Genomic DNA, 27,334 nt, shown 5'->3' with positions numbered 1-27,334 from the left:
CTATTAGATTTAAATCTATTTTTCATCAATCTTTTACCTTGGACTATAGAAGAATAATTGAATACTGAGGTGATTACACATTTTCATAAGCTCTCAAACCACCCGCCTATCTGCGAGATTTCAGTATCCAATACCAAGCAAAACGACATGGCTCCTAGACTCCCGACTTCGAAGCTCCACCTGATCCGTGATATGATAGAAAGCCAGTCCTTTACCACGTCTCAGATGGATGGCCGAAGAAGCTGAATGTACCAAGCTTACGATCATTAATATTCGCAGAAACTAACGCCAATTTCACCCAAATGGTTTCCAAAAGCAGTATGAAGCTCGAATTATATACTTCCTCTCAAGACGTATGCCCCAAAATCCGATAGAGGACAGCACACAAGATATAAAACACAGCGGCAGATATCAAGAACGAGTAAGTGCCAACCCAAGTGAATGAATAGTTCTCAGAGGGCTGGTGGTAGATATAAAAAGGCATCAAGGTGAAGAACGCACCAAATGTAAAAAACAGGATATTGACCAGGTGTAGGAGCCTTTGAACCCATAAAGGCATATTGGACAGATCTAATTCAATCGTCAATGAAAAAATAACAAGCTCCCAAATACTCATCAATGCGATGATGACAGGTAGATAGAATACTTGAAGGTGATCTATAAGGTTAGCTGTGCTATTATAAGTGCAGATAAGGAACAAAGTGATAGTGCATATGAGCATGAAATAAATTATTGCTGCGCCGAGAGTTTGAGCATGGTCATCCCAGTTGCTGTTAGGGTCATCTGGCCTCATAGAGGTGTCAGGCGTAAAGGAGGAAACAGTCAGATTCATCGACTGGGATCTAGAATGCGAAGATTCCCAAATACGATCGCTGCAGCCTGTTACTACCCCGGGTCTCTGTTTATAATCTAATCATATCCCGTTAGTGTCTCTGTATATCAAAGGTTCGGAGCATTGAGCGTGTAGGAAGTACCGTGATTGAAGTATTTTATGATTGTAAACAGAGGTGCAAGCAGTAAAACGAGGGCCACAACCTGCCCAAACCCCCAGTCACCATCTCTCTCATCAGAGTCCTGAACCAGCTTTATGGATGTTGGCTCCCCGGGATATCGATACACGGACTTTTTAATAATGCCCAGTATCCCGAATAGACGCATGGTACCCCAAATGAATTCGAGTACCAGCCAGCACACCTTGTTTATTGTCAGCCCTGGAGATCAAAAAGAAACACAATTAGATAACCGAGGCACACTCACTTCTGAAAACATTGAGGACCACCCATCTAGGAAAAGACGTGCCACCAAAAAGACCGTCAGCAGAGGACGGTAGAGAAGGGTGCGTTTCAGGCTTTTGTAGGAGTTGTTTGGGCAGCACCAAATGAAAGCGATCCTCAACAAACGGCGCGCTTGCATGCTGAGCCTAGCTCTAGCTTTTTCCCAGATACCGACGGAGATAATCTTATGCAGCTTGATTATACGAGCCACAAACCCAAATATCACCAACAGTATCGACAATACCATTGCGTAGTATGCCGTAGTTGATCTTACATCAAAGCCCGAATGACACATCGCGTGTCTAATGATGCTCCATGCCATTTCTTCGTCGGGGATTAACCCTCCCTGCAAAGAAGACCACCAATATCCCCCCGTGAATGAGAGCGCTATAGTCAGGAGTATGACAAGAGCAGCCATACAAAACAGTCTCCATATGCGCTGGAGCGGGTGACTGTACAGATGGTTTCGGAGAAGTGTTAGGCAGGCCAAATGAGTGAGGCTGGAAAACCAGGCCAGGCCGACGATAACCATCCAGTGGTAGGATGAAATTCCCTGGTGAAGTTGCGCATACCCACTTATGAGTATTGAGAGTCCAGTTACAATCTGGAGGTCACTCATTGCGAGGATGCACTGTATGTAGTATGTCAGTTGAGTTACTTTCGGCTCAACACAAAGGGTATCTGTACCTCAAGATATGGACCTTGCGATCGCCCATCAACCGCTTAGGTATATGTCGCACGGTCCGCAGAATAATTTCGTCTACTGGATTTGGGCGAAATGAGTGATTCGAAGAGTCTTGGTCTGTCTTCCTAAAGGGGTCCAGAGCTGGGTCGTAAACCACAAAGAAGTATATGATGATGAGCAGCACTGCAATCCCGGCAGTTGCGACATAGTTTGCAATTACCTAGGCATGAATTAGATGATGGTATTGATAATAAGTTAGCGACATACCCCTTGACCAGTGATGTCGTTGTTGTCCGGCACGGGAGGTTGCGGTCCGTCGCAATTGTATGGGGAGGGCATAATGACTCGAGCCAAAAGCAAGAGACCTTGGAATGCGGAGTAAAATGAGGCTGAGATTGCCTTTTTTCTCCTTTCTTAATTATGTCTGCCTTGTTCACGTGTTTTAGACTGTCGATCAGTAAATAAATATCCGCACAGCCCATCAGCCACGATGTTGATGTTTTGGGGGCCAGAAAACAGAGAATTCGCCCATCTACAAAAGTTACACCTATCAATACCCAAGAAGACTCATAGAGTGAAGATTGAGCCTATCAAACTTGTATTAAAGCCTGAGCAAGATAAAAAATAATCAGGACATTGGAAACTTCATTAACAAGAATGCACGAAACAAGCAAATCAATATGGACGAGTGGACATGATGATGATAATAATGATAACGTCATTTGCCCGATGTAGCTCGCTCTATATATATGTTGCTATGCGGGAGTGCTGTTAGGCCTACCGATAGCTAGAAGGTGGTCGCCTGCCCACTAGGCGACCGTTAGGGAACTCGCCTTACAAGTTTCTGATCAGTCGTCCTCGAATGAAAAGATGTAAAATATATAAAAGAAATGCACGGATGTAAACATAAACACAAAGCCAAAATGAGCGTCATTCACTACCCCTGGTCGCGGGTAGCCGCATTTGATACCCTCTATCATTCAGCCCTCCCGACCAAATCTTTTAGTGTCAATCCACGGATCTACTCGCGGTTCATTCCGACCTTGACGATAACCTCTCGGTCCTCGCGAAGTTCGATTCCCGGTATAGTTTGGCACGGCGAATGAGAGGCCGGAACTGGCCGCCCTTTGGCTGCTCACGTGACAACTAGTGGACAAGCAAGAGAGACCGTGGACTATATACCGGACGGAAATGCTGCAATGCACCAACACTCACCGAAGTAACATATGCTTTTTCTTGGGTGGGAAGTCGCCCTCCGATGATCAGAACTGGACGCCGAATCTGGAAGCAGTGCGAGCCTCAATACGGTTTGCCATCGCTACCGGTCGACTTGACGCCACTTAACCCTGCCGACGAACACAGATAAAATATTTCCCCTTACTAACCCCTAAAACCTTGTATCAGAGACGGTAGATGCGCTTCAACTGCCGAGGATAGGATGTTGAACACTTGAAGAAGCGCCTTCCAGCCAGTCTACTAACCACAATGTCGGTAGTACCGGGTATGTATTACCTGTCCTTGTTGTCGGTATATATTTACTAATAGATCTTAACAGCACGGAATTCTTCTACGGAAATGCGGTGATGAACTTGACCCTCGGTTTGTAGATCAACCTGGCATAAAAATTGATCAGCATTGACGAGTGGTCCGTTCTCCGGGTCTCACGGGTCGTAACATATTTATTGGGGATCGATCAGAGCTCGCTCGGTGGTGACGCGAAGCGATTCTTAGAGCTGTATCATTATCCCTATAACGATGCAACTTCTGGGCAAGTGTTCGAACCTATATATGCCGGAATTGGAGAATTTGATAGGGGATATGCAAGGCTATATGAGATGTTGGATGTCTCAGGCATCAACTGTAAGATAGAACATGTAGATAGCTTTCCTCTCTCCCCCTCTCTCTCTCTTCTTCTCCTCTCCGTCCAACAACAGCAATTCATAGAGTACTTACTGTATTTGATATTCATAAGTATTGTATTACTATCGGTGTGAGGTAGGTTGGGCAGTTGTTCAGAATGACGAGCATTGGCTGGGTGCATGTCATGAAGATAAGCAGTGGGCAAGGCTTGGCTAGTATTATTCATATTTCCGCATGTAAAAGGTACCTGGTTATTCCTGCACCCCGACTAGTACACACCCGGCAAGATCCTCCACCTCACCACTCTCTTGTACTCAACCCAGTCCTCGCCATATTTCTCCGCACATACCCTGTTATCTCTCCGCTCTCGGTGCACCAGCAGTACGCCAAACCACACCGAGTAAAGATAAGTTACCAGGACACCCCAACCAGCCGCATCTCCTGGCACCACTTGCCTGCCGTCCAGCAGCGTTGCCGCTCCAACTCCCGTTGCAACCCCCGCAGGATGGACCACGTAGCCGGCGACGCCCGTGGGCAAACAGAATGGCAAAGATTGCAACCAGTCGCCCAGGTAATTGATATGGCGAGCGTAACCCCACCAGCCACCCATGAGAAGTCGCATCCCACGCTTCGTCTGGATAAACGGCATGTTCTTGAAAGCTGGATGATTGGGGTTCTCACGGAAGAGGATCTTCTGCGCATTACTAGCCCGGAAAATGTATACCCCACCAGCGAAGATGGTGCCCACAACTGCAAAGGCATAGGGTCCCATATGCACCGGATACGTCGCCAGATATCGACACTGCGTCGAGTACAAGAACGGCACCCACACAATATCCCCAAACGTCAACATGAACCCCAGGCCATCCGTTTTGAAGTCCATCATCCCCACGATTCCCTCCTCCGCATACTGCCCCTCCAGGACATAGTATGCCTGCACCACCACCAGAAATACCATACTGTCCGACAGAAACCCGTACACACGGTACTGCTTCGCTGCAAAGGATGCGTTCAACAAAACCCAACCCATCAATCCGGGCCGCATCGCCAGCCACGTCTTGAGGTCGACTTCGCCGATCAGAGGAATTTGCACGCGTGGGTTGAGCTCTCTCCCGATGAAGAAGTCATAGATAATGCTCCCCGTTTGGCCACCGCGTGCCAATTCCCGGAGTTGCAGGTTACCTGGCTTCACGAGGAAGCTACGGTCGTAGACCATAAGAGATATCAGCAGAGCAAGGGCGAGGTTGGCGGTAAGCACCTGCTGGTAGTGATCGTCGATCCATACCCAGAGGAAGAAGTTCGACCCATAATGGTACGTGCCGATAGCGCAGGCCACGAGCTGGACTAGAGTGGAAGAGAATGCTACGGAAGTTAGCTTTTTGAAACAACAGTAGCATGAATAAGGCCTGTCAGCTCACCGTTAAACCTGTATCGCAACGGCTTCCCCGACTCTCTTAACTTGGTCCCCAGCACCTCGTTCGCTGGCAGTACACGAAACAGAACCAGGCTGACAAGGTAGTATGTCAGCACCCACGCTGTAACTGACCAACTACCAAGACCCCGGATCCCGTCTTCTGGCCAGGGAATCTGAAGGCTGAGAGTGTCCCAGGTCAATGACCGGAGGCTCAGGAGGCCAGGAGCAGGACATCCGCTGATATCATTGCAAGCGAGAAAGAGGACATGGAGGAGGATTGGCAGGCCGATGATGATGCCAGCGGCTCCGAGGCTGGTGTAATGTCAGCCGTGAAGCTTCGAAGATGCCTTGTGTCTCTTACGGGCCGCCGAACTCATATTCGACCTTTTTGGTAGCCATTGGGGTGGGTCTACTCGTGATTTTCCAGTTTCTAAATGAATGGTTTACTGACTATCAGAAGTCTTCCATTGACGAAGGTGATTTAATCTTTTATTTTGAGGTGGTCGGACGAGCCTTTTATTTCCTTTTTGAAAATGGCGCGATACGGAACGAGTCTCATCCGATATAGCTACCAACGCGACCAGATACTTAGGGCTAGATAGAATGTGGAGCCCTGGAGAGTCCTTATGCTTGATGCCAATGAAAGCGCTGGAATTACGATCTCCAGGATCTTGTCGGTGTCCGCGGGCTCCGGGCGCGGGACTCTCAGAGACACCAGGGCCACAGATTGTCAGTTCACAGTTGTATTGCGACTCTCGTCTTCATACTGTTCTTTGTTTAAAAGACAAATATTTCCGAACTAGTTATAGCATGTTAAAATTTACAGTCTCTCGTATCGACTATGCAGACGCAGATGACTGTTAGCTTAGGATGCATTCGTTGCAGCTACTGTTCTTTACTAAGAGATGGATCTGGGTAACTAAATGATTTTTAAACACAAACCTACACCCCTGCACCCTAGTCTGCAACTATTTTTTATTCACGACCAAACCCAACCCCCAAAATTTCCCCCCTAGCCTGTCTTGAGACCTCATTCTCTATCTCCTCCTTCAGAGCGTCCTCCCAACGGATAGAAGAGGCTTTCCACCCTAACCTCTCTCTTATTCTTTTCCCTTGGATCTTCAGGCTGCCCCCGAAAATAATGGTTCCAAATGGATGCAATGACGTCGCCTCATCCGGTGTCAGATAATCCACACCATCATCGAGTGGTATGGATCTCATTCTCATCAGAGATTGAGCTGTTTTGACATAGGTAGCTTTATCCGGAGTTTCCCAATCAGAGGTGAGAAAATAATATCCTTCGCCATTCCAGTGCGCCTTGGAAGAGGTACTTGGATTGTTGGCATATCGAGTCTCAAGCTCTTCGTAGGCAGCCTCGACCAAGGTTACAATTGCATCTGCTACATCCATCACATGAGCCATGTCAAATCGGTTGAGTCCTTGCCCGACCACGAAGGCCTTTTTGCGCTGCATCATCATGTTGATGTGATAAGCAGCCCCTGTCTTGACTGGGCCAGACCCCACACCAACAACGGCCGGTGGGCTAATGATTGCAGTTCGAAGACCATTTCGAGCATGCGCAGCACCGAATGACACGATACGATGCTCTATAGCGGCGTGGATTTGTGTTGCAGGAAGATCGAGTATCGCGGACAGATCAGATACATCATCCCAGGATCTTGACGGCGGAGAGCCGGGCGCGAGGGCAAGGTCAAGGACAGTGGCGGCCCCCGAGAGGTGTATATAATATCTAGCGGACCCGGGTGTGGCTGAAGAAGCGATTGCGGAAAGGATAGTATCCGTTCCAACATCATGATCGCCGTTGGCAAGCTGAAGCGTAATGGACGCTTTGGCAGCTTCAGACACTAGAACTTCAGGAGTATCGAGGGAGCCAATAACAGTAGACAGTGTTATATCCGGATATGTATCATGAATTGCAGAAGCCTGCTGTTCATTGCGTACGATCGCTGTGACGTCCCAGGATGGATGACTCCTTAGAAGAGATGAAAGCGTAGAGCCGCCAATATACCCAGACGCACCGATGAGCAGGATTCTTGGAGGCATAGTGGTGAATGATGGAGATCTTCAAATGAACAGAAAGATCAGACGGGGTTCAAATAAGTAATTATTTACAAGATATTTGCGATGCTCTTCGCCTCTTATGAGAAATTGTTGTGTAGACTCCAGTAGCCTATTTCCCCTGCTTATATATCCCTTATAAATGAAGTTCCACGGCTCGGGTTTAATTAATAATGCTTAACTATGGCGTGACATGTTTTATTCGGATAGGAATGACTTTCATTCCGGTCCGAAACTTCACCGGCCCTACCCGATGGGGGCTAATTGTTACTTTTAAAGGTCCACGAGATTTCATTTCACTACAAGAGCTTATTTTACCAAAATCCCTCCGGGTTCCTCAGTCGCCACTTCCGATTATACAGATTCGACCATAAAAGTACTCGATTAGCTTTCTATCAGGTTTCGTTATCAAAATGAATTGTAATAGATAATGATCAATTTTATATAACGGGAAGTGGAGAGCAGTGAATACTTACCGCTATATATGACTGAACCGGAGTAGTCACATATACGTTTCTACGACGAGTATGTGTCTCCTCGTCGACAGGATGCAGCGTCTTATCCCGATTACCCTCTAGGTATAGGAAATTTTGGACGTGTACTCCGATTACTTCCAGGAGACATCGGGTTAGTTAACTAAAAATAAATAAAGTGTTAGAACCTATTTATTAAAGTTGAAATCTGTACCGGTTTTTGCCCTATAGAGTGGCTTTTCGTAGCTTATTTTCTCGTTGTTGGGAAGATGACTGGTGCACAGGGGAGGATGCAGGTCAGAACTATGGGTGATGTGGTGCGTAAGATGTTTGCATATGAGTTATCTTAGCCAGATGGCATTTGCATTGCCATAACCTTGGGAAATATTTGTCCATTAATACATCGGTCTCTCTCAAGACTCTAGGGCCTAAGCATACACCTCCATATATTGCAATAAAGTACCAGGACATCATTGGAAGCCAGGATGAAGATTCATTCAAAACGAGGCTCTAATATGTGCGTTTCTCGTGCCAATACCATACAGTGCCATGGAAGATCCGTTTGACCCAAAGTCAAGAGCAAGCATCTATATCTTACATACAAAGGTGAATTTCCCGAACCAGCCCATTCATAACTCAAAGCTTCTGGACCTGTGAAGTCGTTAGATAGTCCGCCTTCCCTAGTAAGCGTTCCTAAATACTAACCTCGAAAGAACGGAACTCGGGATAGTTCTTCGAACCACCCTTGGCACACTTTCCATCCTGAAGGGAATATCCTTCACCCTTGCAGTCCTTTCCAACGTATGCGGTCAGGGTGTAGCCATTGCTGGCAACGTCGACTGATTTGATGGCAACGCTGCTATCAAAGTTCTGACAGCTGACTGGCTTATCGAGACTTTCCTCGCCAGTCAGGGTTTTGCAGTCGGCATCGGTGTAATAGGAGATATCCCAGTAGGCCGAGGCTGAGACGGCGGCGGAGAGGAGGACGGTGAGGCTGGAGATACGCATTGTGATGGAAATGATATGATGAGGGCTGTTTGTTTTGAAGATATGGATAGTTCTGCTACTTTGGAGGGCAAAGGCAAGATATTTATATGTTTCAGCTTGACAGAAGTACAAAGCTTTTGTCAGGAGTGTGAATAATGCAATAGTGCAAGGCTGTGTGTGGGTGCAAGGCTGTGGAGACAAGGCTGAGGCTGCGGGGACAAGGCTGCGAGGATAATGCAGGGACATGTGCACATCACGTAGCAACTGCACATGTAACCCGAACAGTGCAGTGGATAGCTTTTGAGGTTAACAGAATAAAGATATGGGGGTCAGAGGTTGGAAAAGTGGGTACATATGAGATTGTTTCCCTCATCACAAATTCTCCATTACTGCAAAAGTTACCCAGTTACCCAGGTTCTGATTTCAGCATTCAGCTCCATCATATATAGTCTTGGCTTTCTCAACTCGAGTCTCCACTATTATCCTTCCGTTGCTTGGCAATGACTGACTTCGGGAATACCAAGACTAGGCTAGACAAGTTCTAAGCGAGGTACTGTCGGACGGCACTTATTCAGTTTATTGGCTGAAATGATGGTGGGAGACTGTCTAGATAGAGCGTCTTATACTGAGCTTGGCCAAGTCTTCCGTTTCCTGCCTTGACATTGTCTCGCCGGACAGCATTAGATAGATTGGCGTGGAGAGAGGGGCGGTAGGAAGACTAACAAATGAAGGGTCAAAGGAAGTGGAAGGGTCCAGTTCAATTACTAATCACATCAGACAATCTGGTAGTCCCTGTCAAGTGGGCAATTACACCGATTAGGGTGAGACTTGAAGGTGTCTGGATTGCAAGGGAAAGTATCTAACACCATACTGTTTTCTAGGCTAACCTGTACAGTAATGTATTTGAAAATATCAAGATTGTATACATATTCCGTTTAAGGTTACGGAACATTACTGTAACATTCGAGTCTTTGCAAAATACTGTACTGTAAACAACTCAATACACATTCAATGTGCACCTACACCTCCATGGCTATTACACCTGGTGCCTAAGCAATGTTCTTACTTTAGGTACTTACTATTTAACCTGGCTCTGGGATGATACCCGGGCTTCTCGTACTATTAACGTTGGCACTGCCACTGGCGTTGCAGATCTAGATATCATCACACTCTTTTTCTTCGATCCTTTTCCCCATACTGATCGGATTTCACCATTTCTGATTCATTATCAGTTACATGCAAGGCATTGCTAGCAAAGCTGAAGTACCTCGAACCCCCTTGAGAACGCTACGTAATCCGATCGAAGATATATCAGTGACAGACAATGATCGCGAGTGAGTCTCACTTGTGAGATAATAAGCGGGCAATAATTGCGGGCAGCAGAACAATTGCTCCCAGAAGTAATCAACGCTCCCTGTGAACGGACGGGTGTGACTCCAGGGTCCAAGGTAGAGAGCCCAGGAACGATCTTTCTCGCTCCCAGGAGTGACACGTACAGTTTCTGGAGGACACTTACGTGTACCAAATTCCAAGTCCTGAGAGGGTTCAAGTCAGAATCAAGCATGTGGACCTTGTCTCAAGGCCAGCAGAGGTGTTAGACCAAAATCACAGATCTCGGGCAATAACAAGGACTGTGTCTAAGGGACAGTGATTTACTACCAAAAACTGAAGTCTAGCAGCCTAAAGCCAATTACTTGGGTTTAGTGATTGCAAACCGACGGCAGAGGACCCGATATCAGGGATCCAACGGGTCTTGAGACCCGGTCTCAAAACCTGGCAGGCTACTCGACTTCCAACTGGCGCCCTCAACGGTTTCAGAACTCGCACGGTCGCAAATCCTAGCGCCGATTGAATTTAGTTCCCTAACTCAGCATATCGTAGTTTAATCAGAAAAACAGCTAGCTGGGTTTAGACCAGAACAAGACAGGCAAACACAATTAAGTGCGGCGGCGTTGAAAATTGAGAGGCCGACTCATTTTCGATGGCCTTAAGAGGCCGGTTCAACGGGTTTGAGCTCTCGTCATAGTAGAATGAGGAAACGGATGCCCTTCAAGAAATGTCATCGTGGAAATCGGGTGGATTGGTTGATCCTGGACATGTGTTGACCATTGCACACGACGAACTCGATAAACGTTGAGTAAATAGGAAGTCAAGAGCTGTTGACGGCAGTGTTAGTATTTACGGTCTTTGTCCTTTATGCGCATGTCAAACGTAAAATAAGTTCTTGGTGGATGTGTTCTCTGTTCGAGGAAATCATACTGTATGTTGAATTTGTCCAAACAATATAATTTAACTAATCACCACCTTTTAGCAGCAAAAGGAAGGGTGGTGTTTATTGTTGGATCAAGTCGTATTGTAAAAATGGGGGGTCCAATCAATGGATTTCAACTCTCTGCATTTCTGTATCGGCTCTTCTTACAATTTAGTTAACTAACTATAGAGCCATGATTACATACCATTATTACAAAACATGTAGGATTAATAAATCCTCCGGTATACCGGTCGTCATACTCCGACATACCCCCTCAGCTATCCCAGTATAGGATTGCTGGACTTAGTAGATCGGCATAGTGATCTTACTTGATGACTAGGCTATTAGGTAGCCTATGTCTACCATTCTAAGCATCCTTAGGAAGCTCTTATACTTCTGCCGGGAAAGCATCTTTATAAATCCATCGGTAACTATACTCGCCGTCGCCACCTATCGCACTATTATATATCCTTCTCTAGCCTCTTACCGAAGCTAATAATAATAAATATCGATATACCGAAGCTTCGTTTCGAATATAGTGCCCTCGCTAGTAAGTAGGCTGATCGTCCTCTCGTTATCGTAGTCGATCGTTATATTATAGGAGGGTTTAAAACCGAGGCTTTTTAGTAGTTGACGCTACACAGTTTCCCCTGTGTTCTCATTCTATTCATTCCTGCGTAACCTTCTACTTCACTGACAGTACTCATACTATAGAATCTAGTATGGCGTATACCACCCCTCGCTCTCAATGATAGCCTCCACTCGATGCGGCATAGTCTCAGTGAGATGTTACAGATGCCGCAATTCCAATTCATCCTATGCTAGCTGCGCAGTAGCTATCAAGATCTCCTTTGTCGTGTCGTTATTCCGTATATATAGGAGTATTATTATGCTAAAAGATACAATCTTAATTAGACTGCGACATCGCCCGTCCATGGGCACTAAGAAGTGTCCACGGCCCCTGGGTGTTTTGAAATTTAACGCCCAACGCCCATCCTTATGCGAAATTAATGTAAAAGTTACCCTATTAGGTCATTTTATGTACATAACTGGTCTTGGCCGTATCCACTTTGCCAAGAGTGCCCACGAAGGTCTTGGCGACGCTAGAATTGTCTCCACTTTAACGGGCGTTGTCGCAGTCCAACCTCGATTCTATTATAAAGGAAAGGGGGCTAACCTCCGGCTTGACTAGCTCGGTAGTAGCGAATGACTTTAGAGAAGATAGGGATTCGGTAACTAAGGAGTTGTTACGTGATAGTGGCTAATACGAACGGTGAGCCGGTTTCCCGACTGAGCGGACGGGGTTAGGCGACCGATAATCATCGAAATGGGGGAGTGGCGAGTATGGTTTCAACTCCCTGGACAGTATCCGGTGACGAACCACTCCTCCGGGCCTTTGGCTAGTTTAGAGATTGAAATAAAAACCAATTTTCTGCTGTATATATGGAACGAACGTCATGCCCTACTGGTACTCTCTATCTTGGTTCTCTGTTCTATACAGGAAAGCAGATACAAAGCATGAACGACCCTGCTAACCTCTTATATATGCATATATTACAAAGTATACAACACAGATTTACTTATCTCATGTTGATGAACAGTAGATAGAGAATTCACCCATATAAGTTTTCCTGATAGTATATATTCATCGAAACCCGAAAACCCGAAAACCGGGCCTTATATCGTAAGACATGGTCTATCAAGGTGTAACAAATAAGCCCAAAAGAATACCATATCGTTTGGATTAGACTTTGGCTGACGTGGAGGCTGTACTAGGAGCCGAAGCCCACTGGAAGAGGGGATCACTCAACAGACACTCCATCGCCGCCCGTTCCAAAATCCATCGCATTCTCCAGCATAAATAAGACGATGCAGCATCAGACGGAAGGTTAGGCATTATCCAGCAAAATCCAGGAACTGTATCGAAAACCAAGTCGAACAACTGAAGGTCTCCGAGTGGCCCATACCTCACATAAGGCGATGCTGACTTGATATCAGATACAAGAAAATTGACCCCCCACCCGGGTCGGAATGAACTCCAATCACGCTCGCGCGACATTTTTGCGACCATGCCCTGCGCATGCTGCTTGTTCAAGAGTCCGGATGCTTCCTGAAGAGTGTGGGCAACGTTGCAGATCCGCCAAATATCTTCCGGTCCCACTGGACTGAGAGGCTCTGGCACATGGATATTTCTCAAGGCCTCAGGCGGAGGAGGTGCAGAGCCATCGCACTTGCTTTCGGTGCCCACGATAGTGTTTCCCATATATCCCCGGCGTAAATTGAGTGCCTTTCGAATATTTTCCACGATGAACATCTTAGACGAGAGTTCCGGCTCATTGGGGAAAGCCCTCAAGCGGGCGCGACTGCTACATATTCCCACTAGCGCGCTGACGACCAGACTCGGTGAAAGGGACATCTCGGGAAGATCCTTCCTATATTTCCCAGGAAGAGTCTGTAAAGCCGAATTGCAGGCCTCGTGCAGCATTTTTATCTTTCGGCCATCGAGTACATGAGGAGAACTGATAGGCATTCGATTATAATCTGTGGATGTCTCGTTTTCGCTTGTTGGGACAGGAAAGGTCGCCCATTGAAGATCCTGTGGTGTGGCTGTAGAGGCAACCTCCTTGATATGCTGCCTTGTTTCTTCTTGCGCATATGGAGTTGTGAATGGTCCTGGGGCATTTAGATCCCTACACAACGCGGCGAAAGTAGCAACTAAACTAAAAAAGCCTGACCCGTCCACTACTCGGTGATCAAAGCAACAGACCAGGTATAACTTGTTTTCCAACACATTGGCCTTCAGCCGTAGCACAGGAGATGGGTTACGTGGTGGGTAGACGATTGGGAACGGCATCAAGGCAGTGTTGAGTTTCCCATCCACGGAAACCGCAGTGGACTCTGTATGATGCTGGGTGACCAGAACAGGGCACTCCTCAAGCTCAGCAGCAGTGGCAGGCCGCACCTGAAATACGTTGAGTCTACCATCTGGCTGGGTAGACGGTACCACCATCCCGGTCAGGAAGGGAAACTTGGAGACTACACGAGCCACCGCATCCTCCATTCGCTGAAGGGCTCTCACACGATCCTTTCCAATTAAGCTAAACGTGAGAGACGTACTGAAATGTCCTGGCGGCGAAAAATGGTCCAACGGAGTAAGGTTGTAGGGTTGGAACATGTTTGCGGGATTCGAATTTCTTAGGCCCCCTCGCCTGAATAAAATGGCGAGGCGGGAGAAGAAGGGGAAAATAGAGGATTTAGAAGACAACATTGAAGCCAAATGACTCGAAAGTTGGGTTCTTTGATCAAGTTGACTACCCAGTTTTAATGGCGGAATTCTCCATAGAGCGAACGGAGATAGAACAGGTAGAGTGATGGGAGTGAGAAATGTATAATGAGGGTGATCGTGGATGAACCTCTCCCCATGCTGAACGGGCCCTTAAATAGATTTCAAGGCTTCGAAATTTGGACTGATTAGTTAAAATAACTGGCAACGTACCTACTTGGGCGATATGCTCTGCAGTTCGTACTACACTTCCAATGCAGAGTATCTACAAGTGAATGATAGTCCACGTATTGTGTAACCCAGAATCTGGTAACTATGGTGCTATTTATTGAGGAATCAATATCTTAATTCTTGATATTGTAGCATTCACATCAAATAACCCTTTGAAGACATCCATAGATGTTGGTTTCTAATGGTCTTGATTGTCGGAGATACTGTGCTAGTGCATTTTCGCTTTCCTGTATAAACAAGAGAAAGTCCTGTTTGATAAGATTGCTGGTATTACAATTGACGTCGATCGGTACTCCATGTAGAGTACTGAATGTAGACAATCGCTGATTTTTCGTGGCATTGCTTCGATCAGCGATTACCAACAAGCAGTGCTAATGTAGTGTGACACAACATGAACCTCCCAAAAGGACACACAGCATAAGGCTACGTAGCATTGATAGGAAGACTTAATTTGGCCTGCCAGTGAAAATTTTTGCGGTTTCGAAAAGCGATGTGGCTATCTGGCGCCTGTCATACCCCAATAGCCTTAAATCCGCTCTCGGGAGACAACTAATTTACGCCTTTGCAGAAAATTCTAGAGCGGTAGTACATATAAAGTCAAGAAAACGGGAAAATTTAATAACATAAAAGCTATGGTTAACGGGTCCATGGGTGAATCAAGTAATTTTGTATGTGACGGGGTAGGTGTCCTAGATATAATGTAGGATATTCGCTCATCCCAACACTAAATAAACCATTGGTCACTAGTTCATGTTAATTACTATCAATATATGTATAAAATTTGTATACCTAGGTCGCATCGCCTATGCAACGAGTCTAGTCTCGTTCAAGCAGCGATCATCCATGTCCATGACTGCAACTGACTGTGTGTAGCCCATCGAAACCTAAATGAGTTCGAACTGAACAGAATGAAAGTCTCCATGATGCCCTGTGGAAGAATAAAGCATATCACACTGGAAAATAACCGATCAACCATGTTTACTTTTGGCAAAAGTTTTTCTTGCTCTGCGGAACCGACTGAACCCGACCCTTACCCGCACAGGAGGCCCGTACTAGCGAGATTTAATGCAACATCGAAGCTTCCCTATCTCAAATCATTTGCATTTAAAGAGAGGTCTGTCGAAAGTCTAACTATCTAGGGTCAACCAAGAATAACCGGGGGTGACCATCGACGAGGCCTGCTATTGGTGCCTGGCTGTGGTCACGAGGAGACCAGGATATTCATGATCATATTCTGTCGGTGGGGTTATATCTCACAGTCGATGTGATTATGGTCAGTTTCAGTTAATTTTCTCCCCATTTACTTTGAGGTTCTCATTTGGTCATCGATCGACATGTGGAATGTACGGTGGAATCAGCATGAGCATATCACCCCTCGCGGGGGCAGCTGATATCACTCTTGCGGGGGCAGCTGTCACTCCTGCGTGACCGGGGACAGCAGATATTTATCACGATATCCGCAAGGACAAGAAGGAAGTCGTGGAGCATAAAAAGGGAAACAGCGCCCCTTTGAGCCTTCCCGCTCAGAACCAAGTATAACCAAAAGCGGCCCCGAAAACCATGGCCCGAATCTACCAGGGACTGACACGTGCAATGCTGAGTGCTCTCCTACTTCTCCAGCCTGTAATCGCAGTGCCAGATACAGGAACACTAGCACTACGAGCATCTCAGTCCTCTGTGCCTATATCCTCGACCGCCCCATCGATGTCAACCCTAGCGCCGACAACTTGCAATGGTCGCTCAGAGTACTGCACCCGGTCCTACTCAAATATTACATTTGTGGGTTCCCACGAATCCGCATTCGTCGGGCCATTACCCCAGCAGAACCAAAACATCGATATAAAAGCCCAACTCGACATGGGAATCCGGTACCTGCAGGTACAAACACACCATTCCGTCCTTGATAGGAATGTGTTAGAACTGTGCCATACATCATGCTTGCTCGAAGATGCAGGACCGCTCAAATCATACTTGGAGACAATCAAGAGCTGGCTGGATGCAAACCCGAACGAAGTCGTCAGTCTCCTCTTGACAAACGGAGACTCGGTAGCCATCACCGAGTTTGGAGACACTTTCTCCAGCAGCGGAATTACCAACTATGTCTATGTTCCCTCTGCAAATCCGCTAGCAATCACGGATTGGCCCACACTGGGTGATATGATATCCAGCGGAAAGAGATTGGTCGTATTCCTGGGTAAAAAGCAGCAACCACAAAGACCGATATATATACATTAAAACTGACAATATTCAGACTACGGTGCCGACACTACAAAAGTGAACTATATCCAAGACGAGTTCGCATACTACTTTGAGACAGCCTACGACGTTACAGACCCCTCTTTTTCAAACTGCAGCATCGACCGGCCCTCTGGCGCCGCCGCTACAGGCCGTATGGATATTGTCAACCACTTCCTTGATATAGATATTTTCGGCGTAAAAGTTCCAGCTCGCCAGAGGGCAGGGACTACTAATGCTGCCACGGGGCAGGGTAGTATTGGCGCCCAGGCGGCGCTATGCGCTGGGCTGTATGGGCGTGCGCCAAATGTGATCCTGGCGGACTTCGTGGATAAGGGGGATGTTATTACGGTACAGAAGAATCTGAATGGGTTCTAGATCGGGGTTTGAAGTCATGTCGTGCTATATCCCATAAATATACATAGGTATATAGTGGACAAATTCTATATTTTGAAGCATTTTCACATCCCCTTTACTGGAAGATTGGCAATTGTGGTATATTACGAAGTAATACAAGTATTTCCCTACTGGAAAGTCGTAATTTGGTGGAATATTTCACCATTCATACAATACACTGGTTTCACTACTTTTACCAAATGGGAAGGAGCCCACACCGCAGATTCAAAGAGCTTAGGCAAAACAAAAAGCTAGCAAAAAATGTATATTGCACCTCGCTACAGATCCTCAAATCCCAGAATGGATCTCACAACCGCGAGAAGCTTCTCTTCACAGGCCTCACTGTCCTCCAAAGCTTCCGATGCTCTCCATGCAACGACTCGATCCGGTCGCACCAACACTGCCCCCGATTCTTCCACACCTCGGACACGTTCCCACTCAAAGTACACATCCTCCCAGTCTTGCCTGAATCCAATCGAACACGCTTGAATTGGAACCTTGAGCTTCTCGGCAACAATTCCAGCCGCTTCCTTCCAAACTCCACCTCCAATTCCAGTTAAGAGTGTAAATGAGCCATGGCCAGCAAGGTCAATTGTCGAGATGGGCTTCTCCGGGGTTGCTTTATTGAGCCAAACATGCGGCAAACGAGAGCCAGGATACGTATTTGGTTGATGGTACAGTACTTTATCCTCGGCCGCCTTTCCAAATTGCCTATAGGGATCCGCTTCGTCAGCCGTATAGACCCCTTGACCATCGTAGTGTTGATTCATTTCAACTCCCAGCCCGTGGAATTCATGAGAGGTATGTTTAATTGCCTCGCGCAAGGCGCGACGACGATTCGATCCTTGTGGAGTTGCACTCTTCAACTCCTCCAATATCTGCTTCCGTTCAGAAACATCTGTCGGCAGCATGCCAAGTGCATCCCACACATGCAAGTGGTCACGGAATGCCTGGTTTGCTCGGGTGATGACCGAATGGCCAACAGGCTGTCTCTCGCTGGAATAAGTGGATAGAAGAGACGGGGACGCGAGGCCCTTGCTGACATACGCAAGCTTCCAGGCCAAGTTGAAGGCGTCTTGGATGCATGTGTTTGATCCCAGACCGTTAAATGGAGGGTGGCGGTGCACGGCATCGCCAAGACAGAAGCTATGAGCGGGATGTATCGTCAGAGGGGGATCCACTGATCAAATTAACCAGGTAGATAACTCACATGTTACCTTCCGAGTACTTCTCTGCGACAGTTTCATTGACATACCAAGATGAGACATCAAGAATTTCGGCGGGTGTGTCATCGCCAATAAATTCTTGCACCCTCTTTTGATACTCCTCCATAGAGGGTTTGCCTTGAGAGCGGTCATAGCTGCGATCTGGGAATAAGACGAACATCCATTCATTCCAGGGTTTTACCATGCGCACAACCCCCATCCAGCCAAAGTTAGGGTGCTCGCGATCTGGCTGCATCACCCAATGAAGATTGCCTGTTCGATTCTTGACGAGATGGGAGAGATCGGCCTTGACAAGCACGTTGATTGCGATACCTTGTCTTGGCAGAACCGCGAGAGGCAAATTCAGTTGCTTCACCACTTGGCTGCGGGCACCATCGGCACCCAACAGATACTTGGTGCGGATATGGTATTCGTGATTGGAAATTTCATCACGAATGGTTGCTATAATCAATCCGGTCTTCTCTTCATTGACGAACGAAACAAGTGTCGTATGGAAGCGGCACTTGAACCCTTTCAAAGTCGCATGTCGAACTAGAACCGGTTCCATAACTGTCTGCGGTAGGTCAAATGGTTCACATGGACTAGCCAGTTCATAGTCACCCTTTAGACTCTGTTAGTTGATTTATCCCACGAACTACTCAGGCCCAGCTTCTAATAAACTAAAGCAACAACTGGGAAGAGAAATTGAATCTTACCTTTCGCCTCGGATCATTACCCCAAGAATGAATTCTAGCGTACTCTTCACCAGCCATACTATGGCACCATCTGGTGTGTTGCATATGATCTTCGCTCGTGGATCCCAGTCCTTGAAGCTCGTCATACAGACCAATATCTCGGAGACATTCTAAATAGGTCTGTTAGTATTACACCCGCAACTGAAGATACAACTCGTGACTAACCAAGTGCTGCCATATTGGTAATATGTGCGCGAGGGGTATTTGCTGTCCCCGGCGCACTGCTAATCATAATTCCCTTGAGCCCTTGACATTTTAGTCACTCAATTCAAAGACCCTTCGACCTAGATACTTACCATGAGAACCAAGAAAGCAAGCTAAGGATGCACCCGCCGGCCCTGCACCGACGATAAGGAATTCTGTATCGATAACATGATCCTTAACTGCATCCGAATGGGTGACTTGAGCAGTACCCGAAATTTCCTCAGCTTTGTTTACTGAGACTTCGTTCGGTCTTGTCTCGCCGACCGTATTTTGGCCGTTTGTAAGAATAGAAAGCATTGGCTCTGAGGAGTGTACGCGATCGAGATGCGTTATCACAGAGGTCTTTCGGTAACTTTACTAGTCAAGTGAAGTGCAGAAGATATAGATACTTGTTATGAATATAAAGATGGAGGTGTAGTTGCCTGTTTGGTCTTCCAAGAAGATCTGGGTCTTAACATCGGAGCCCAATTGTGACACGAAATTATGCCGAAGATCATCCGAGACTATGTGCTTTTGGGCAATATTCGTGTAGGTCTCACTAGGGGTGGCCCGAAAGAGGGGATGGGCACTAATATATAAATGGACAGTTAAGAACTGTGCCGTAGTGATCCTCCGGGATTTCGGTCCTAAAAATAAAAACACAACCTGAATATAAGAATAATAGTTTTATAAAGAGAGAAAGCGACAGAATCTTGGGAAAGGAGAACTTAGAATGTTACTTTATAACAATCGTGTAAGCCCACCAACACTGATAAAAAGCCTTATTTAAACCATCCTAAAAATAGAGAGCTATGGATTTGTACAGGATGAGAACCTTCATTTTCATATAGGGATAGAGAGAGCTTATAAACCACCTGGAGAACTAGAAATGTATGCGGTACTTTGATTATTATGACATTTGTACAGGCACTTCAATTTTCCTACAGTGCAAACGGGGCATTTAGGTATCAAAATATTGCCAGAAGTGGGCTTGAACCCTAAGCGCTAGACGCTTACGTACCCCCTGTCTCTTTCGCCTTTCTTGGCCACCACGCGAGGCTAGGCTAACGTTACGTTAATAGTATATGCTGAATGCCGTAGCGGAAATAGACAAAAGAACGATACGCGCCCACTATCGGAGACTAGGAGCAGGCTTCCTGCCCTCGTAGGCTTAGATATTTTGTTTTATCTTAGCTCTCTATCTCTCATATTATAGCCTGAGATTCTACCGCAGCATCCCGCTAACAACATCTGAAAACATATCAGATTGGCACAACAATCTTAACCCCGCTGACACCAGCCCTCACTTTATCCAGTGCTGCATTCAAACCGTCCAGGCCGCCACCCTCAATCTGAAGAGCCGGGCTGGGAACAACTGAACCGGACTCCAGACCGTCTTTCAGCCATCCATGGAAGCACTGGTAAATATGCTTGCTCCTTTCAGTCGGATCCATCGATGGGAAATTGAACGTAATCTCCGTGTTCTCGAGCGTTGGATGGTCTGGGGGAAGCAAAGGCGAATGGGCAACTTTAGCGGCAGCATCACCCTTCGTTTCTTTAAGAACGTCCAGAGTTGGCTGCAGCCCTCCATCAACAACGCAGTGTGCAGTATGCAGATTGACACCATCTTTCTTCACAGCTTCAACGATCTGTGAGACGACATCGCTCGCCTTGTAGTCGAAAACTGCGTGCGCTCCGAGCTTCTTAAGGTAATCATGGTGTTTAGGACTAGCAGTAGCATAGACAGTAAAGCCGAGTGACTTAGCCGATTGAACGGATAAAGTGCCAACGCTACTAGCTCCGCCCCAAATCAACACCGCCTGTTTATCCTGCGGAGTATACTTGGTATCGAGCGAGATGCCGATTGTGGTCCAGGCAGTCAAGCCGGTTAAAACAGCTAAGGGGAATACAGCACCCTCCTCAAATGAGAGGTTGTCTGGAAGTGCAATAACGCCTTCGGATTGTGCCAAGGCGTATTTTTGGAAGGCGCCGTGGTCTGGCGAGCCACCCTGGTAGAAGGAAGAGGCGAACGCAATAACTCGGCTTCCTGGTGCGGGCACCGTAGTAACATTCGATCCCACCTTCACGACGAGACCTGAAGCATCGCACCCGATCACAGCCGGATAGATAGGCACAGGAGGCATGCCGAAGTCACGCTGGTAATAGTCGGCAGGGTTCAAGGCGATAGCCTTGACTTCTATGAGAACTTCATTTGGACCGGGCTCGGGTGTGGTGCGTTCCTCGAGAGACAAGGGACCGCCTTTCTGTGGGAGGATGGCGGCGTGATGAGTTCCAGTCATGGTGGATATCTCCTGTGGATGTTCTTTTGTTGAAGAGGTGAGTCAACCTTATCTGCCTGATTATGTGGAATGTGGTGTAATTGGAAGGTGTACAAATTCCAAGGCTTATATCCAAGTATGCACATTTGTAGTTGCTTGTCACGTACATACATATCCGGACTTTACCTTAACTCCGAGACCCCAAGCAAACTGTTTTCTACGTCTGTTCCTGCTGAGGGATATTCAATTGCTGGGGTGCCATTAAGATGGCTCGAGTCAGGCCGAAAAGTTACCCAATCAACATTGTTTCGGCCTTAAGGATAGGTACTTGGCATTAAATCCGATGCATGTTGTCATTAGCGCTGGTAGTCAGTACGGGCCGTTGTTAGCGCTGGATATACCAACGGACATAAGTTGTATTGTTGGGAAGAGAACATTGAAACATTAAGACATGGAAAGCCCTTCGAAGAGACGTGGAAGTAAAAGGCAGCGCCATCAAGCCTTGTTACTATCAGAACCTGATTAATTGAAGACTAATGCCTACATAATTCTTTATACTTGACATTACTGAGGGAATGTGTAAATTTGTTTCAAATCTCGTTTAATTCCCGACTTATGCGTGTAGGGGAAGACCATCAAACTACCAAATTAAGAATACACAAGAAAACGATTAACAACTTGTTAAGATTCAAAAAGAAAGCTTATGCCTGCACATTACATGCAAATAAAAAAGCATCAAAGATCAGATATCGAAAGGTACGGTTGAGACGGGCGAAACATCTGGGAACCCTGGGACAATGTACATATTGCAATATGCACTCCCCAAAACACGCAAATCCTTGTCAAACCCCAAACACAGCCCACCTAATCAAGCTCATCCTCCTCATGAACGTGAGTGGAATCAGGCTCGGAGTAGTGAGCGTACAGGTGGGACATCAGAATATCAGCATCATCATCGCGCGCGGTGCTCATGAAACAAGGAGTCCTGCGGACCTCCTCAGAGACGTTGGCGTAGATAAGGGCGATTGCACAGTCGCACATGCGCTGATACCACAGGTACAGATTGTGGCCAGGAGACAGTGGCTGAAGCTCCGCAGTCACAACAGGCCACACCGAGTGTTGGCGGAAGAGCAGGCGCATGGCGGACAACCAGGGATCCCAGTTGTCATGTCCAGTGAGAGGGGGCACTTCGATGGGGACGAAGTGCTTGTCGTGGCTGGTGTTCATGAAGAACCTCACATGCTTCGTGGTCCTGGCTTGCTCGGCTATGTTTTCGACAAGTGAGGGCACAGAGGAGAGATCATCGTCGCTGTCGGGGACGACGCCGAATGGGAAGACGAAGCGGTCCAGGTTGGCGGCGGAGAATGTGGTCGAGACGGGGTTTCTCGGTCGCTGAACCCTTGGATTGGCCTCGGGGATGTCCTCCATCTTGACCTTGGGAGGGGAAGACTCTGTATCTGTGTTAGAGGGGAGAAATATCCATTCCCAACGGCCATTTTGAGAAGAGAAGGTGGGACTGTGGGCGTAATTGCGACCATGATTGGGACAAGGACACAGGGTCATGTCGTCCTCAGTACAGGGAAATTGGTTCGGGGAAAGACTGAGGCCATTCGCAAACTCACTCTTTGTGCTCTTGGCATTTCCGTTGGTCGTCTCATTGGCAGGGGTAGCGGAAGACTCTATGTTGTTGTTAGAGGCAAGATAATACCAGTCCCAGCGTCCATTTCGGGAAACAAAGATAGGGTAGCCGGTGGGATCGGCAGTGGCAGCGTGACATAGGGTAAGATCATCCTCGGTACATGGGAATGGGCTTGAGGTTGGGCCTGGGACAGGAGTCAAGTCAAAATTGTACTCACTCTCATTCGCATCATTGGCGACGGAAGCAGGAGTGGGGGATGGCATCTCAGTTTTGATCTCTGCACCAAAGGCATATGGGTTAGAACCTGTAAGTTGTGTAGCGCCATCAAGGAAAGCCCGTTGATGGTCTGTAAGCTGATTCCAGTACTCACTTGGGGGTTGGGTTCCAGCAGAGGACTCCGTCTTGGGGACTCCTGGCGGGGGGCTGCTGTTAGCTCTCTCTAAGATGACTGATTTTGTACCTTTCTGCTTCTTTCTGATGGGCGATGATGATGGGTGGGGGGACAAAGTATGGGACATACCCTTCTTGACACCCTTACGGGAGGAAGGTTTGGGAGGCATGATTGTTGTTGGTGACTGGGAAAGAAGATTGATAAAGAGAGATGGCAGAGGGATGACAGAGAGGCAACAGAGAGGTGACAGAGAAGACAAAATCTGGGGAGAAGGAGAAGTTGGAAGAGTGGTGATGCGTTTGATAGGTAACGGTAATGCGTTTGCTGGAAAACGTTTGTAGGCAACTGGGAAGTTTATATCTTGACTGTTGGTAAGCCGTCAGATTCCATGAGACACCCATACTACACAAAGAACATGAAAAAGAAAAGAAAAGAAAAGAAAAACAGTATGTAAATTGTGAAGATTCCATTGTCCCATGTATAGAAGTTTGACACAGCATAAAAACTGTGAATAAAGAAATATTCATGAAACACAAACATCTTGAAAAAAACAAACTATCTGGGACACTGGGACATAACAGGCAGAAGACCCTCACTTGCAGCAAACGCGACCTAAAACTAAGGATTATAATCTACAACAGGAATTGTAGTGTCATTCAAACTGATCGAGCCTGGGGTGTTAATGCCAGCGTACTGGTTGAGCCATCCCAGGACCTGTTGGTGCCAGACAAGACTGTTTTCCTTGTTGATGACCCTATTCAATGCCATTGAGTTAGCTCTAAGACTCTCTGATAATGCATCCCCAATCAAAGACATCCGCTGTACTTACCAATGGTTTTCATCAGGGAAGCTGAGCAGCCTGCTTGGTACACCTCGCTCCTGCAAGACATTGAAAAGCGCCAGACCCTCAGAGATGGGAAGCCGATAATCCAGATCACTATGGATAATGAGCTGTGGGGTAGTGAACTGTTTAATGTGCTCTGGAGCCGATGGATCCCACCGACGATAGTTGTCTCGGTTGTCCCAGAACGTGCCGTTAAACTTGGGAAGAGTTAGTATATGAGCCGAGAAAATATCACCAATAAGACACATACCTCATGCTCCATGAACCACAGTTCCTCGGTCGAGACCTTTGCGTCGGCCACAAATGTGCCATCGTGGCTGGCCAGTGCCTTGAACTCGCGGCCTAGAGGATTACCCTGGATCCAATTGATCATGAAGCCACCGTAGCTGGCGCCAGCTGCCACGCCGCGATCGGTATCAATGAAGTCGAAGTTATCTCGGACATACTCCCAACATTTGACCAAGTCGTCGTAAGGGTAGCTTCCTATTGATCATTAGGAGGTAATAATGAGAATGAACGATGGGAATCACATACCCCAATTGTTCGCGATCTCATCGGTGAGTTTATCACCAAACCCAGTGCTACCAGTTGGGTTGGGCGCGACAACGACATATCCTTGGTCGGCAAAGACCTTGTAGTTCCACCGGGTGCTCCAGGAATCAGCCCAGGAGCCTTGGGGACCACCGTGAATATAGAACAGGAGCGGGTATGACTTTGACTTATCAAAGTCGGAGGGGTAGATGATCCAGGAATGAATCTATAACGTTAATATCTTTTCAGTTCCAAAAAAAAACGGTTGACTTACATCTGTCCAGTTGCCCTTATAGTAGAACTCATCAACGTCTGATGGGCCCAGACTCTTCAGGGCGGAGTCAACTTCGTTGGCAGAGAAAATGACACCTGTGACGCCCTCACCGGGCTTAGCGGTGTAAACCGTGCGACTAGTATAGATAGCGGAACTAGAAATCAAGTAGTCGCCACTAGGCAGGCCGTAGTATGCAGCCACCGCACCACCGTCCGTGAAGTTCTTAGGCTTGAAATCATTACCCGCATCGGCGGGCAACAGGAAAAGTCGAGATCGTGCAGAATCCTCGGTGTTCAGAACCAGGTTTTTCCCGTCAGCAGTCCACTTGATTGCCTCAGGTGACCGGTCCCAGTTCTTGGCCAATGTGCGAATGGTATCCTTGGAGTCAACGGTATAAACATAAACCGTGCGACGGTCCGCCTCGTAGGCGATATCTTCCATTTGGAGATATGCAAGGTGACGGCCATCTGGGGAAAAGACAGGACTGCTCGAATCACCCTTGATGTCTTTCGGTGTGCCAGGACTGTCTGGGCCATTGATGGCCACAGCTTTCTTTGATCCATCATGGGGCGCAATATAAATATATGAAGCAGTGTTGTTTGCACGTGGCAACTCAGGCGCCTTGCTCTTAAACGCAACCAACTTTCCGTTCGGGGAGATGGCATAGTCAGACGAATCGCCGAACGGCGGGTAAGGTGACTCGAGATTCTTGACTCCTGCTACGAGGTTCTTGAGAGACCCGCTAGAAGTGTAGCGGGGTGTGGCTCCATGTCCAGCTTTGTTCTTCTTCAGAGTCCCTGAGAAGATAGCATTGAACCTCGTCGTGAGCCAGGTATCCCAGTGGCGGACGTAAATACTGTCGTAGATACGTGCCGAGCTTAGGGGCTTAGCCACAAGCTCTTCGTTGTACGCCGTCCCATTAGACCAGGACTCTCCGTACACCAAGAAGTTAATATCTCCAGACTTGGTGATGGCTGTCTTGAGGCCAGAAAGCGGCGCTGGCAGTGAAGCTGCCTTGTAGGCACTGCACAGAAGTTAGGGACGTTTTACCCAAATAAATATGCATGTAAACTTACGAGGTTGCAAAATCAGAGGTATCTGACACCCAAATCTCGGTACCTCCAGGAATCTCGGCATTAGTGCCGTTGATATACAGCAGACCCGAGTCAGTAGCCCCTAGCCAGGTCAATTCGGAGACATTGCTGTCGTTGGTAAGTTGAGTCACTTTTCCAGTCTCCAAATCCAGCAGACTCCACCATGACGATGTAACATGGGTCTCGAAGGAGTACTCAGAGGTGGAAAAAAGCGCGACTTCCTATATCAGGTCAATAACATTGCCGATATCTACATAAAATAGTGCAACTCACCCCCGATGGATTGGGAATAGCCTCACCCCGTCTCGGAGCCGTGATAAGCTCTCTACAAAAAATATAAGCAAACAGCCGAGTGCAATCAGTCAACTGGGTGGGGAGATCAGCACTGACTCGGGAGTAAGGGCTGCCGCAGAAATAATGATCGACCCGAGGGCCGTCGTTAATTGAAACACACGCATATGGACAATCAGGTATATACCCGCGCAGCTCAAGAGAAACGTGCAGAAAACCAGACGGGCTGCATCCCGGACCGACACCGAAATATAAGTGTTGGGACTCCACACGCGCAGTGGGCTAGCAGCCATGGCGGAGAGGGTGCTGTGCCGTCGAAGGGGGGCATGTTACATTCCTCGGTGCCAAGCCAGATATGCATGGTGTTATTTTGTGCTATCGGCCGCTTTCAAGGCCTGAGGAAGACGTGCTATGAACAAAGAAAGGCGGATGCAGGGCCGATATTGGGCCCGAGCAAGGTTTAGCTGCTTGGCTTGCAGCGCCAAGTACGCCAAGCACCGCGGAGTCCGCCGCTGATAGCCGGAATTATAGAATAATCTTAGTCATGATATTGGATGCCAATCAACAGGGGCTTTGTTTTAGAAAAGGATAGTTAGATGTTAGATTAAAAGTAAATGAATGGATTGGTACCCACGGGTTGTGATTGCCTCATGACCATAAAGAGGCACAAAAAGGCTAGA

The 27,334-nt window shown here is 47.3% G+C and overlaps 10 protein-coding genes across 10 annotated transcripts; 1 reads left to right on the top strand and 9 right to left on the bottom strand.

The window, feature by feature from the left end:
• Nucleotides 1-346: 346 nt before the first annotated feature.
• N7455_000958 (uncharacterized protein) lies at nucleotides 347-2,298 on the bottom strand (the record flags this gene model as incomplete). Its single annotated transcript, XM_065603907.1, has 5 exons — nucleotides 347-909; nucleotides 975-1,194; nucleotides 1,258-1,905; nucleotides 1,976-2,179; nucleotides 2,227-2,298. The coding sequence occupies 5 exons, from the start codon at nucleotides 2,296-2,298 to the stop codon at nucleotides 347-349; spliced, it is 1,707 nt and encodes a 568-aa protein (XP_065462398.1).
• A 1,789-nt stretch (nucleotides 2,299-4,087) lies between these two features.
• N7455_000957 (uncharacterized protein) lies at nucleotides 4,088-5,632 on the bottom strand (the record flags this gene model as incomplete). The annotated part of the gene is made up of 3 exons (XM_040959727.2): nucleotides 4,088-5,181; nucleotides 5,238-5,545; nucleotides 5,595-5,632. 3 exons carry the CDS (start codon nucleotides 5,630-5,632, stop codon nucleotides 4,088-4,090), a joined length of 1,440 nt encoding a protein of 479 aa, XP_040809803.2.
• A 576-nt stretch (nucleotides 5,633-6,208) lies between these two features.
• On the bottom strand, nucleotides 6,209-7,297 carry N7455_000956 (NAD-dependent epimerase/dehydratase family protein; the record flags this gene model as incomplete). The annotated part of the gene is made up of 1 exon (XM_040959771.2): nucleotides 6,209-7,297. The coding sequence occupies one exon, from the start codon at nucleotides 7,295-7,297 to the stop codon at nucleotides 6,209-6,211; it is 1,089 nt and encodes a 362-aa protein (XP_040809817.2).
• A 1,124-nt stretch (nucleotides 7,298-8,421) lies between these two features.
• N7455_000955 (uncharacterized protein) lies at nucleotides 8,422-8,793 on the bottom strand (the record flags this gene model as incomplete). Its single annotated transcript, XM_040959716.2, has 2 exons — nucleotides 8,422-8,436; nucleotides 8,491-8,793. 2 exons carry the CDS (start codon nucleotides 8,791-8,793, stop codon nucleotides 8,422-8,424), a joined length of 318 nt encoding a protein of 105 aa, XP_040809787.2.
• A 3,974-nt stretch (nucleotides 8,794-12,767) lies between these two features.
• Nucleotides 12,768-14,198, bottom strand: N7455_000954 (uncharacterized protein; the record flags this gene model as incomplete). The annotated part of the gene is made up of 1 exon (XM_040959763.2): nucleotides 12,768-14,198. One exon carries the CDS (start codon nucleotides 14,196-14,198, stop codon nucleotides 12,768-12,770), a length of 1,431 nt encoding a protein of 476 aa, XP_040809865.2.
• Nucleotides 14,199-16,097: 1,899 nt separating this feature from the next.
• N7455_000953 (uncharacterized protein) lies at nucleotides 16,098-17,150 on the top strand (the record flags this gene model as incomplete). Its single annotated transcript, XM_040959773.2, has 2 exons — nucleotides 16,098-16,731; nucleotides 16,789-17,150. The coding sequence occupies 2 exons, from the start codon at nucleotides 16,098-16,100 to the stop codon at nucleotides 17,148-17,150; spliced, it is 996 nt and encodes a 331-aa protein (XP_040809821.2).
• A 296-nt stretch (nucleotides 17,151-17,446) lies between these two features.
• On the bottom strand, nucleotides 17,447-19,629 carry N7455_000952 (uncharacterized protein; the record flags this gene model as incomplete). The annotated part of the gene is made up of 5 exons (XM_040959705.2): nucleotides 17,447-18,314; nucleotides 18,379-18,995; nucleotides 19,090-19,238; nucleotides 19,294-19,374; nucleotides 19,425-19,629. 5 exons carry the CDS (start codon nucleotides 19,627-19,629, stop codon nucleotides 17,447-17,449), a joined length of 1,920 nt encoding a protein of 639 aa, XP_040809862.2.
• A 944-nt stretch (nucleotides 19,630-20,573) lies between these two features.
• N7455_000951 (zinc-binding alcohol dehydrogenase family protein) lies at nucleotides 20,574-21,611 on the bottom strand (the record flags this gene model as incomplete). Its single annotated transcript, XM_040959751.2, has 1 exon — nucleotides 20,574-21,611. One exon carries the CDS (start codon nucleotides 21,609-21,611, stop codon nucleotides 20,574-20,576), a length of 1,038 nt encoding a protein of 345 aa, XP_040809864.2.
• An 843-nt stretch (nucleotides 21,612-22,454) lies between these two features.
• Nucleotides 22,455-23,789, bottom strand: N7455_000950 (uncharacterized protein; the record flags this gene model as incomplete). Its single annotated transcript, XM_065603906.1, has 1 exon — nucleotides 22,455-23,789. One exon carries the CDS (start codon nucleotides 23,787-23,789, stop codon nucleotides 22,455-22,457), a length of 1,335 nt encoding a protein of 444 aa, XP_065462397.1.
• A 449-nt stretch (nucleotides 23,790-24,238) lies between these two features.
• On the bottom strand, nucleotides 24,239-26,947 carry dppV (dipeptidyl peptidase DppV; the record flags this gene model as incomplete). The annotated part of the gene is made up of 8 exons (XM_040959703.2): nucleotides 24,239-24,374; nucleotides 24,450-24,661; nucleotides 24,715-24,947; nucleotides 24,999-25,221; nucleotides 25,270-26,293; nucleotides 26,346-26,584; nucleotides 26,637-26,688; nucleotides 26,754-26,947. The coding sequence occupies 8 exons, from the start codon at nucleotides 26,945-26,947 to the stop codon at nucleotides 24,239-24,241; spliced, it is 2,313 nt and encodes a 770-aa protein (XP_040809842.2).
• Between the last annotated feature and the right edge of the window lie 387 nt (nucleotides 26,948-27,334).

The sequence above is a fragment of the Penicillium solitum genome (genome assembly GCF_028829755.1).
Source record: "Penicillium solitum strain IBT 25940 chromosome Unknown utg000001l_segment0_segment0, whole genome shotgun sequence".
Classification (NCBI taxonomy): Eukaryota; Fungi; Ascomycota; class Eurotiomycetes; order Eurotiales; family Aspergillaceae; genus Penicillium; species Penicillium solitum.
This window is presented reverse-complemented; position numbering and strand designations above follow the sequence as displayed.